This window comes from Mangifera indica, chromosome 3 (assembly GCF_011075055.1).
Source record: "Mangifera indica cultivar Alphonso chromosome 3, CATAS_Mindica_2.1, whole genome shotgun sequence".
Taxonomy (NCBI): domain Eukaryota; kingdom Viridiplantae; phylum Streptophyta; class Magnoliopsida; order Sapindales; family Anacardiaceae; genus Mangifera; species Mangifera indica.
In genome coordinates, this window is record NC_058139.1 from 8,572,287 (window position 1) to 8,584,611 (window position 12,325).

Below are 12,325 nucleotides of genomic sequence, written 5' to 3' on the forward strand. Positions count from 1 at the left end.
AGATATTCAGATGATGTATTGTCATATGATTAGATGATTTTGAATTAAAAAAAAAATAATGTCTAATTACATAATAACGTATCATCTGTATATCTAAATTATATAAAAATATATATATAAACACATAATATTACAAATAATATTCTCAGTTTTCTAAATTTGTGGTTCATTAATATTCAAGAAGAGGACAAAGATTCCAACTTAATCATCTTCTGAAAATCTTAACCATGCTGAGGGCTTGCTGAGAAGTGCAACTCTACCAAAAATCTTCTGGAAAACCCTGTGAGAAGTGCTAGCTTTTGCTAATCTTTAAAAGCTCTGCAACAAATTCTATGTGGCAAGCTTGGATATTTTAATCTTCTACAAGCAAATACTTGGAGCATTTCCACCCACTCCATCCACAACTTGATACAAGGACCCTGAATTCCCCATTTGACTTTAGAGTCAAGAAAATTTTAGTGGGGATTGGTTTTGAAGTAGAAATGTTAACAACAAGAAAGAAAATCTCATGTCCATCTCTAGATTAATGGTGTCACTTTTACGATTGAGTAGTTTCATTTCAGCATAAACGATTGAATAACAATTTTTGATGGTCAAGAAAATCTTAATCACCACAAGAAAAGATGAACTTCACTAAAAATGAAAACTTTTAGAGTCATAAGTAGGACTTGTTTCCTATACAACCCACGCCAAAAACAAAAGTAAGCATTCCAAAACAATTAAAATATGATTTTGTGGCAAAACAATTGGACTTCTTTCTTCTAATATTGTAGTAATTTTCCATACTAAATCATTGAAGATCTGTATCAGTGTAATTTTCAGGATCAGGGAATCACCAGCTGTTGAGCATATTGATGAACATAGGTGTGAAGTCTTCTTCCATAAGTCTTTTATAAGTTTGGTTAATGAAAAGCTATAGATGAGAAATCATTTCAGAAAGTTACAATTCATTATTAAACCAAAAAGTCTAACCCCATCTTATCATTATAAGAGAAAATTTGTGAAAAGCTAGACAAGGACTCTACTTCTTCATTGATGGAAACTAAGAAATGAAAGCTAGCTTATTATAATTCAACTTAATCAAACATACACTAAACTGTTACATTTTACACATAAGAGTGAATTACCATTTTTCCGTTCATACGTCTCTATCTCTTCAATTCTTAAATTATAAATCTCACCTAAAATGTAATTCTATTAAAAAAAAAAATATTGATAAAAGAGCATAAAAGTCATTCCATCTTTTCAAAATTTAAAAAAAAAATTGTCTAACATCCAATGCTAGATCACACTTAGATGTAACATGACCAAAATAGCATATATTAGGTTAAGAAGTATAATTTCAACAACTGAAATAACACATTTTTAGGCACAAGTTGGACTACATTGCAACATAAAAAGTGCGACATTGGAATTACTCTTCTTATCACAATCACACCAAATAGAGTGAGATTTGACAAAATATTATAATTCTAGTTATTGTATTATATCTTTTCAATTTGGATCATCAACAGCCATTTTCAAAGTCAAAATAGTAAACACATGAAAGTAAAATAATTAAGGGTAATATAATAATTTACATATTTGAACGTTGTGTGAGGACTCCTTTTCATTAATAGAGTTACTTTTTGGGTAAGAGTTTATAGTTTAAAAATCCAAGGATGGGAACGTAATTCCCCAAAAATTAGTCCACAAATAATTTAGTAGGCAAAGCTGGAATGCATCTATATTATTTTATAACAATAAATATCCGTTCTTTTTAATTTTATAAAGGCCGAAAGACTTATTTCCACCTAGGGTATAGTGAAAACCTAAACCTTTATTTTTTAATTTTTAAAAACTTAAATATTCATCTATAAATCAATTTCTATTAAAAATATCAATTAAAATTAGTAGGTAAAATTATCATTTAGTAAAAAATTTAAAATATTAAAGTTTTATCATATTTCCTCCTCATATTTAAGAATCTAAATTCCCCTAACCCAAAGTTTGAAAAATGATAGATACCCCCTTAGGGTTTGTTCCTCTTTCTCTGATGTTGATTTCTCTTTTCCGATAGTCAGTTGTCCTCCCCCTCTCCTTATCTCTCCAACCGTCTTCAATCGAAGATGAAGACAAAAATAAAGATGTGTCATCTTCGTCTCTTAGACGAAGGCCTATCTTCTTTGTTTGAGAGACGAAAACTATTTTATCTTCGTCTTCGATCGAAAATAGCTGGAGAGCCAAGAAAGAGAGACCGAAGGGAGAGATTAAAGGGGGAGGGAGATAGTCGATGACTGAAGATGGAGAAATCGATGCCAAAGGAAGAAGAATAAACCCTAGGGGGTATTTATCACTTTTTAAACTTTGGATTGAGAGAAATATAAGTTTTTTAAATATAGAAAAGGAAAATACGATAAAATTTTAATTTTTTTAGTAAATAATGGTCTTACCTCTAATATTAATTAAGATTTTTATAAAAAATTTATTTATAAGAGAGTATTTAGATTTTCAAAAGTTAGAAAACGGAATTAGAGTTTCACTATACTTAGGTGGGAACAAGTCTTTTGGCCTTTTATTTATTCTATTTTCTTGGCACCTGTGGCCTCGAATATTCTGAAAAAGTGAGCAATGATGAAGATAGTCTAGAAAAATTTATCCAAAAAATAAAGATTGTCAACTAAAGATGATGTGATCGAGGAAAGATTTTTACACATAAGAGTGAATTACCATTTTTTTGTAAGGAAACCATCCGTCTCTATCTCTTCAATTCTTAAATTATAAATCTCACCTAAAACATAATTCCATTATAAAAAGGCTATTGACAAAAGAGTATAAAAGTCATTTCATCTTTTCAAAATTTTAAAAAAAATTATATAACATCCAAATGCTAGATCACACTTAGTTGTGATATGACCAAAATACCCTATATTAGATTAAGAAGTACAATTTCAACAACCAAAATAATACATTTTTAGGCACAAGTTAGGCTACATTGCAACATAAAAAGTGTGATATTGGAATTACACTCCAAAAGACACAATCTTATCACAATCACACCAAATAGAGTGGGATTTAACAAAATATTATAATTCTAGTCATTGTATTGCATCTTTTCAATTTGGATCGTTAGCAACCATTTTCAAAGTCAAAATAATAAACGCATGACAGTAAAATAATTAAGGGTAATATGATAATTTACACGTTTAAACGTTGTGTGAGGACTCCTTTGTATTAATAGAGTTACCTTTTGGGAGGAGTTTGTTGTTTGAAAATTCAAGGATGGGTTAGTTCCCCAAACCTTGGGTGAAAAATTAGTCCACAGATAATTTAGTTGGCAAAGCTGAAATGCATCTATATTATTTTTTAACAATAAATATCTGCTCTTTTTCATTTTATATAGGCCAAAAGACTTATTCCCACCCAAGGTGTACTGAAATCCCCAACTTTTACTCATAAATTTTTAAAAAACTCTCTCAAATATCTACTTATAAACAAATTTTTGTTAAAAATATCAGTTAAGATTAAGAGTAAAATTATCATTTATTAAAAAATTTAAAAGATTAAAGTTTTATTACATTTTTTTCCCTATATTTAAAAATCTTAAATTCTCTTAACCCAAAGTTTAAAAAGTGATAAATACCTCTATAGGGTTTGTTCCTCTTTCTTTTACGCCAATTTCTCCTTTTAGGACAATCAATCGTCCTCCCTTCTCCTTTATCTCTCCAACCGTCTTCGATTGAAGATGAAGACAAAAATGAAGACGTGTCGTCTTCATCTCTCAGACAAAGACCTATCTTTTTTGTCTAAGAGTTTTGGTTGAAGATAATTGAAGAGGCAAAGGAGAGAGATCGAAGAGAGAGATAAGGGAGGAGGGAGAATAGATGATGATCGAAGATGGAGAAATCGACGTTAGAGGAAGAAGAATAAACCCTAAGGAAGCAGGGTTAGATTCGAATCGAGCCAAGCTCAAGCTCCACCTCGAGCTTGGCTCTGTTTATATATAGTAGAGCTCGAGTTCGAGCTCGTCGAAGTTAAACTCAAACTTGATTCAAATTTGATTCGATTCGTTTCGAGCTTAAACTTTTAACTAGTTTATTATTAAAATAATATCGTTTTAACACATATTAATCAAAATGACGTCATTTTATATCAAAACTTTTAATTCATAAATTTGACGAGTAACTCAAGTGAGCTTATATAGTATTAACTTGTTTTAGGCTCATTCAAATCGAGTTTAATAAGCTCGATTTAAATCCAAAAGTATTTATTATTTTTTAAATTTTGAGTTAAGAGAAAATATAAAATTTTTTATAAATATAATAAAATTTTAACTTTTTAATAAATAATAATTTTATCTTTACCGTTAATTCAAATTTTTATAAAAAAATTTAGTTAGGAGAGAGTGTTTATACTCAGGTGGGAATAAGGCTTTTGGCCTTATATATACTCTACTTTCTTCGAACGTGTGGCCTCGAACATTCGGAAAAAAGTGAGCAATGATGAAGACACTCTGGAAAAATTTATCTTAAAAATCAAGTTTGTCAACTAAACATGATGTGATCGAGGAAAGACTTTTTGTAACCACATATGTAATTTTAATTGTAAGACAAGTGTTATATGGTGGAAACTTGAATTGCCACTTTAGCATATTAGATTTTTGTTTTTTAGTTGAGATCCTGTTTATAAAAGTTGGAGTAGAAGAGACTTGAACATAAATTTTCTTTTAAAAAATTTTACCATTTTATTAATTTTTAAAATAAAAATATTAGTATATTAATTTAATATTAGTGGTTTATTTATTCTATTTTATTATATTGTTTACGTCGAGAGCATATTTGATTAACCATTTTCAAAACTAATTAGTATGATAAACAAACTTGATTAGTTACTTGATCCTAAATAAAAACATAAGCTGAAGGGTCTGAATCAATGAGGCAAGATTTGGAAGAAGTTGATTAATTCTAGAATGTCTGAAATAAATTACACACGTATAAGACGTTGAAACAAAGGAAATTTACAAATTTGCTTACCAACAGAACATGTCAGCATGATATGTACAAATCCTACATCCTGGATATCAATGATCTTTGATCCAGACAAATCCATTACTATTTTCACCATGGAATATGTTAGTACCTGCTATTTTCACCATGGAATAAATAAGAATCTGGGAGAACCCATTTCACATTTAGCAGGGCTGCAGACAAAATCATAACCACAGCATCAGTAGAAGATGTCAAAGGAAAAAAATTAACTAAGAAAAAGCCTGACATTTGATACCAATTTTAGACAACCATAATGAGTAATCAACAGCTAAACCCAATAGGAGGAAACAAAAGGTTGAAACTTTACCAGCCGAAAGGTTCACATGCCACTATCTACCACTTATATGTAGGCACGACAGTCATAAGTCAATTGGGCAGTTATAATTCGATTTGGCAGTAAAGTTTTGAGTTTTGCCTGGAAGAGTAAAATGGTGATGATGATTTGATGAAGTGACCCTGTATTAGACATGACGAGGTGCCCACTTTCGTCCTTTGCCAGGGGGGCATCACAGTTTGATGGGCCTAGTTTTTTCTAGGCCTACATTTCAACGGTGCAGCCCGCATTTACAGCCCATATATGTTGTTACATTTGCATTTTTGTTTTCTCCTCAAGGTCTTGATTTAGACGGATCGAACTCAGATGACTGATTGTGAAAATGACGTATAAGCCACCATGCTAGATTACCCCAGTATAATATATGAATGACATTTGACCTCTTTTACCAGTACTGTCGGAGAAAGAGACCTTCATTGACCTTGGAAATTCAATTATATGATACTGTTAAATTATTAATATATTTTTTAATATTTTCTCGCTATACCAGAGAAGTTTGGGTTGTTCTGTTACATAGAATTAAACACGTTATGTTTGGGCAGTTAAATTTTAAAAACTTATAATTTTATCTATTTATTTAAATTTTTAACATATTTTTTAAACTATTTTTTATAAAAACTCATTATCTTATCCATTTATTTAAATTTTAACATATTTAATTGATTCTTTTTAAAATATTAAAAAAATTAAAAAATCTTCAAACTAACTATTTTTTTAATTTTTTAAATAATTATATATATATTTATTTATATATTGAAAATAGATCAACATAATAAATATCGGTTCAAATCTTCAAAGTTCAATCGCTCGGACTCGGGATTCCTCAGCTTTTTCTTCAAGTCTTCAAGCAACCTTCTTTGGTAATCTGCATTCTTCAAGCCATCGCATTCCTATCAGATTCGCAGTCATCTCTGAAGCAACCTTTCACGTTCAGCAGCTCGAGTTGCTCTGTCAAGCAACCTTACGCATGTTTTGTGATTGGGGGTTGCGTTTTCTGATTTGCAGTGCTTACGGATTTGCTTGAATCTGATTCGGGGTTGTGTTCTCTGTTTGATCGGTTGGTTTTCTGAGTTTGGTTGAGGATTTGTTTGTGATTGGGAGTTGTATTGTTGACCGGGAGTTGCATTATTGAACTCGGTTGTCTCTGTGAAGAGAAAGTATTTGTGGAAAATCCTGTGTGAGCTAGCACACCACGCGATTGTGTTTTTGCTTAGCCGAATTTCCTTCGATCCAACACTCCAGCTTTTGCCCAGTAAGCATACACACTCTCCTGTCCAGCTTGTTCCGACTGGAAACCACCAACTACAACATGTGTTTCCTGCTTGCGTGAATAATTTTCTGCGTTTTCATACACCAATTAAATGTTTACCCTTAAGTTTTCTAAAATGACATTGACAAGCCATTATATGTATTTATTATAATATTTGTTAAAATGTCATAAATATCTTTATCAGAATATATGTTGAATTTATAAATGTAGAGATCAAAATTTATATTACACAAAACTAATTTACTTGTGTTAAGATTCAATCTCTTACACATATATATCACTCACTTATATTGTATTTATTTTACTAAATTATATACTTATATACTACTAATTTATATTGTATTTATTAAATGTAAGACTTTAGTTATTAAATATAAAACTTTAGTCTCCAATATTATTTCTCAAGTGTAACCACCATAGATTGTTAGAGTTCATCATTTGACTTGTGCTTCAATACTATATTGGAATATATATTGAGTCTGTAAATATGAAGATCGAAATTTATATAACTGAAAACCCTCAAATCTCTTACACTTATATAACGCTCATTTATATTATATTTATTATATATGAGACTTTAGTCTTCAACAACTTTGGATTTTCAAAATTAATAAGTGAAAGTTTGAAGGGCCAAAGGACAATTTTCCACTTAAAGTATGCTCTAATCTCAAGTTCCATCCTTTAACTTTGAAAAACCCATTTATGGATTTATAGACGGTTAAAATTAATAAAACCCTAAACTCTGATAATTTTATTTTTTTTGCCCCCTAAACTTTAAAAACTAACCATTTTTCCCATATGCAAACTTTTAAAAAATAACATTTCTCCCCTTAGGGTTAAATTTTCAAACTTTGACATCATCTCTAGCACTATTGCTAGCGATCTCTCTCTTTCGAAGCTTTCTCTCTCTCCGGTGATCTCTCTCCGGTGATCTCTCTCTTTTCAGCTGAACACCGAATCGGTGTCGAATCAAGTTGGAGAGATGAAGAGTTTTGTCGAGAAGATGAAGTTTTTTGTCTTCTCAGAAGAAGATGAAGATCTTGTCTTCTCGGCTTGATTAGACATCGATTTGGTGTGCAACTGAGAAGAGAGAGATCATTAGAGGGAGAGAAAACTTCGGGAGGAAGAGGTTGCCAACAACAATGTCAGAGTTTGAAAACTAAACCTTAGGAGGAGAAATGTCATTTTTTAAAACCTTGCTTACTTATAGAGGAAATGATTAGCTTTTAGAGTTTTTAAGAGAAAAAAATATTAAATTTTATTTTATTTTTAATATTACAGATAAAATAATGATTTTACCCTTAAAACTAACAGACTCAACCCTTCATAAATGAGTATTTAAGTTTTTTAAAGTAAAAAAGTAAAAAATGAGATTAAAACATAGCCAAATGACTATTTCCCACCCAAGGTTTGATGTTTTCTCAAGTTTCCACCCTTTAACTATGGAAACACTAAACACCCACCCATGGCCGGTTAGATTTAACAAAACCCTAACCCTTGAAAATTTAATCTCATTTTCCCCCCTAAAAGTTTAAAAACTAACATTTTTTCCCTAAGTTAAGTTTGAAAAGATCACATTTCCCCCCTAGGGTTTATTTCCAAACCCTTTCACTTTCTTCGGTGCCATCGCCGGCCGTCTTCCCCTACCAACGATTTCTCTTCCACCGACGACCCCCCTCAACTCCACCCCAATGCATGCGACGTAAAGAGAAGTCGTTTGGAAAGAGAAATCGTCTTCCTAGATGACGAAGACGAGATCGATCGATCTCGTCTTCGTCGTCTTGGAAGACAATCATCTTCCCAGATGAAGAAGACTCGTCTTCCCAGAGGACGACGAGTCGTCTCGTCTTCGTCTGAGAAGATGATCGTCTTCCCAAACGACGACGATTGGGAAGACGAAGTTCTTCGTCTTCCACGGCTTCTCCGACTCTGATCGAGCGTCCAAATGGGAGGAAAGAGATCGTCGAAAGGAGAGGATGCTCTAGGAGGGAGAGGTCATCGGTAATGAAGCCGGAGATATCGTCGGAGATTTCAAAACAAAACCCTAAGGTGAAACTGCGATTTTTTAAAACTTCGGCTAGGGGAAAATTTTAGTTTTTAAAGTTTAAGGGGGCAAAATTAGATTCTATTTTAGTTTATTTTTAATATTATAGAGAAAATGATGATTTTACCCTTATCTCCGTTAGGGTTTTATTAAATCTAACCGGTCATGGGTGGTGTTTGATGTTTCTATAGTTAAAGGGTGAAAACTTGAGAAAACATCAAACCTTGGGTGGGAAATAGTCGTTTGGCCTTAAAACACACTTGAGGTGGGAAATAGTCCTTTGGCCAAGTTTGAAAATGCGTCAATCCTTGAGTCTTTTGGCCCTTCTTTTGGGACATTACACCACAAATTTCCCTCTCTCATACAACATAAACAATGTTATTGTTATTAATCTCGAATTTTAATATTTACCATAAATTAAAATCCGACAAAATTTCTATTAACTAGTTCAGTATCTTACATTTGTACACCAAAGTTTAGCACAAAAACAATTTTTCATCCATAAACAGTATAAATAGCACTTCCTCATTTGAGATAAAGCTCTCTTAAAAAGAAAAAAACTAATGATATAAAGATAAAAAAAATATTTTTATTATTAATAAATTTTGGAAAATTGAAAAAATAAACCCTTTTAAAAAAGCAAACCTAAATATTTTAAATATGATAGTTTAGTTTTTTATTAGGTTTAAAAATTTGTATTTGTTTTTTCTAAAATTGTAATCACCATTGAATCTCATCATCATTGTTGCTATAATCAAGCCATGATATCAAGATTGTTGAGAAATATAAAGAGGTGCTAAAGAGGTTGGAGAGATCAAGTCACAGAGTGAAGAGAGATTGTCGTCGATTTTTTATTTAAGTAATTAAAGGTTTTGTTGATAAAAATTAACAAAATCATTGAAAGAATAAATAAAAAATGGAGATATTGACGTATGAAGTGGGTTTAAAAGTCAAATCAACATAAAAAATAATGGTTGGAATTGTTGAGGATGCATATGAAAAGAAAAGAAAATAAGAAGATTCTTATCTAATTAGAATATTTAAAAAGCTTTTTAATATTTTTTGTTAATTTGGATTATATTATAATTAAAAAAAAAAGCAACAAATATAAATTATAATTTTATTTTTAAAAATTTTATTGACATAATTTCTTTTTAAGTGAGAAATTATTATTTATATTATTTTGAAATGGAAAAGTGTTTTTTTATCTGATAACTTTCTAGATTTATTATCTATTAAACAAGACTTGACGGAATTTAACTGGAATCCACTCACGTTACGCTCTCTCACACAAACCACTTAGTGAAAACAAAGACAGAAATTACATAGCATAAAGATGAGGTGCAAGCCTCGGTTCAACCACAGCTTCAAGTGGAAATTTTTTCGGAGTCGAAAGCCCGAAAATTTCCTCCATGTTTAGATCCCTTTCTGTCATGTTTCCAGGCAATTTCCATGCAAATCCATGGAGAAGATTAGCCAAATTTGATTGAATCACTTTGAGTCCCAAACTGTACCCTGGACACATTCTCCTTCCAGCCCCAAATGGCAACAACTCAAAGTCATGGCCCTTAACATCAATCGATTTCCCAATAAATCTTTCAGGGCAAAATTCATTTGGGTTCTCCCACAATTCTGGGTCTCTTCCGACAGCCCACACACTGACTAGGGCTCGCGTGCCTTTGGGGATGTCATAGCCGGCGACTTTGACGTCTTCTCTTGTCATTCGGGGGACTAGCATAGGCGCCACTGGGTGCAAACGCATCGTCTCTTTGACGATTGCGTAGATGAAGGGAAGGTCAGTGATGTCTTTCTCTTCGACCCATCTGTCTCTGCCAATGACTCTGTCTAACTCTTCTGTTGCCTTGGCGAATAGTCCTGGTTTCTTTAGTAGCTCAGAGATGGCCCATTCCACTGTCACTGCTGAGCTCTCTGTTCCACCAGCTATCAAATCCTGTCCACACCACTCATTGTTAGCCACAAGACAGAAAGGAAAGGATTTGGTTGATGCATATCTCAATTATTTGTTTCTATTTAAATCTACTCTTCTTGATGGGTTACACAGTAAATGAATGCAATATGGAACCCACTGGCCACTGCCTAAAATGATTTGTCACTATATTCATTTGAAAATACTAAAATGGGTCGTTTGGCATCAAGTTGTTGCCGCCATTACCTTCTTCCTGAAGAATTTATTGCTTAGCAAATTGGGATACTATTGATTATGTGATCTTCTGGCATTCTTATTGGACCAGTTGAGTGTTGTATCCAAATTATAGAAGCATCGTTTAGAAAATTAACTTCTATAAAAATTTTCATCTTGTTGCGACTGTCTTAATTTCATGTTCCAAAAGTCATATAGCGTGGAGGAAAAAAAAAAAAAAAACTAAAGCCAGGAATGGCTCGCTATGTAGTTGTTGGCTTGTCGCTGTGTGAGAAGTTTCAAGGAAAACGGGGTCTTGATGTGAATCAGAAAGAAGTCAAATTCAAGGCTTCATAAGATTCCTTGTGGTCTATTACGATTTTTTTATGTCAGCAAACCAATGGTAAGGCTAAAAATATATAGTATGTATAAACACAGCAAGAAAAGTCTGGTTCATGATAATGGCTTCTGAAAACAAGATAAAGATAAGCACTCAGTATCAAGGAAAATTAAAAGCAATTTCTGAAACAGTTGGGACTGTCTTACCTGAGTAAAAGCTTTGACGCCATGTCTCTCGAGCTTAACATCGAGATTCGGGTCCTCGGCAAGCTGCAATAGCACATCAACCATATCTCTGGCCACATAATTCTCCACCCCTTTTCTCCTGGCGTTATGTTCATCCAAAACATGCTCCAAAAACCTGTCAAACTTCTTCGCCAACGCCTTCATTCTCTTTCTATACCCCTGTAAGTCCAAGAACCCAAGCCATGGAATCGAGTCCCCAATATCCAACACCCCGTTTAGCAAAAACAACTCATCAAGCATTTCCTTAAACTCTTGTGGCGTGACAATCTCGTTCTGTTCATCCTTTTCTGTGTATTTTTTCCCCAACACCATGCGACTAATCACATTCAAACTTACATCTGAGAGATGATTCTTCAAGAAAACCGGTTTCCCAGCTGATGCGAACAACCCTTTAAGTAACAGCTTCATTTCTTCCACCCTTATGTACTCCAAGGATTCAAGGCGTTTAGCGCTAAACAGCTCCATTAAACACATTTTGCGAGCCTGGCGCCAGTAGGGGCCATAAGGTGACCATGTGATATCAGAATAATTGTAGGTTGTGTATTTGCCGGCGGCTATTTTGGGCCGGCCAACGAACTGGACGTCATAAGTTTTGAGCATGGCTTTCGCCATCTCAACCGAGGAGCCCACCACAACAGGGAATGACCCAAATTTGAGGTGCAAAAGGGGCCCATATTTTTGAGACAGCTTATGAAGGGAGCGGTGTGGAAGCGGGCCAATAAGGTTGAGGTTTCCGATGATGGGCCATGGCCTTGGACCGGGAGGTAGGTTGAGTTTCTGGCGACGGATGCGACGGGAGAGGAGTAGCAGGGCAACGGTGGCTAGCCAGGCGACCAAGTAGGAAGCCCAAGAGGGGGTGATGAGCTCCATTGATAGGTGTACTGAAAGATTTAGTGAAATTGGGATATGAGCTTGAAGAGTGAAG

General features: G+C 33.3%; 1 protein-coding gene across 1 annotated transcript; it reads right to left on the reverse strand.

The window, feature by feature from the left end:
- Window positions 1-9,874: 9,874 nt before the first annotated feature.
- LOC123212172 (trimethyltridecatetraene synthase-like) lies at window positions 9,875-12,325 on the reverse strand. The gene is made up of 2 exons (XM_044631235.1): window positions 11,362-12,325; window positions 9,875-10,626 (listed from the first exon to the last, which is right to left on the reverse strand). Exons 1-2 carry the CDS (start codon window positions 12,268-12,270, stop codon window positions 9,997-9,999), a joined length of 1,539 nt encoding a protein of 512 aa, XP_044487170.1. The 5' UTR covers window positions 12,271-12,325; the 3' UTR covers window positions 9,875-9,996.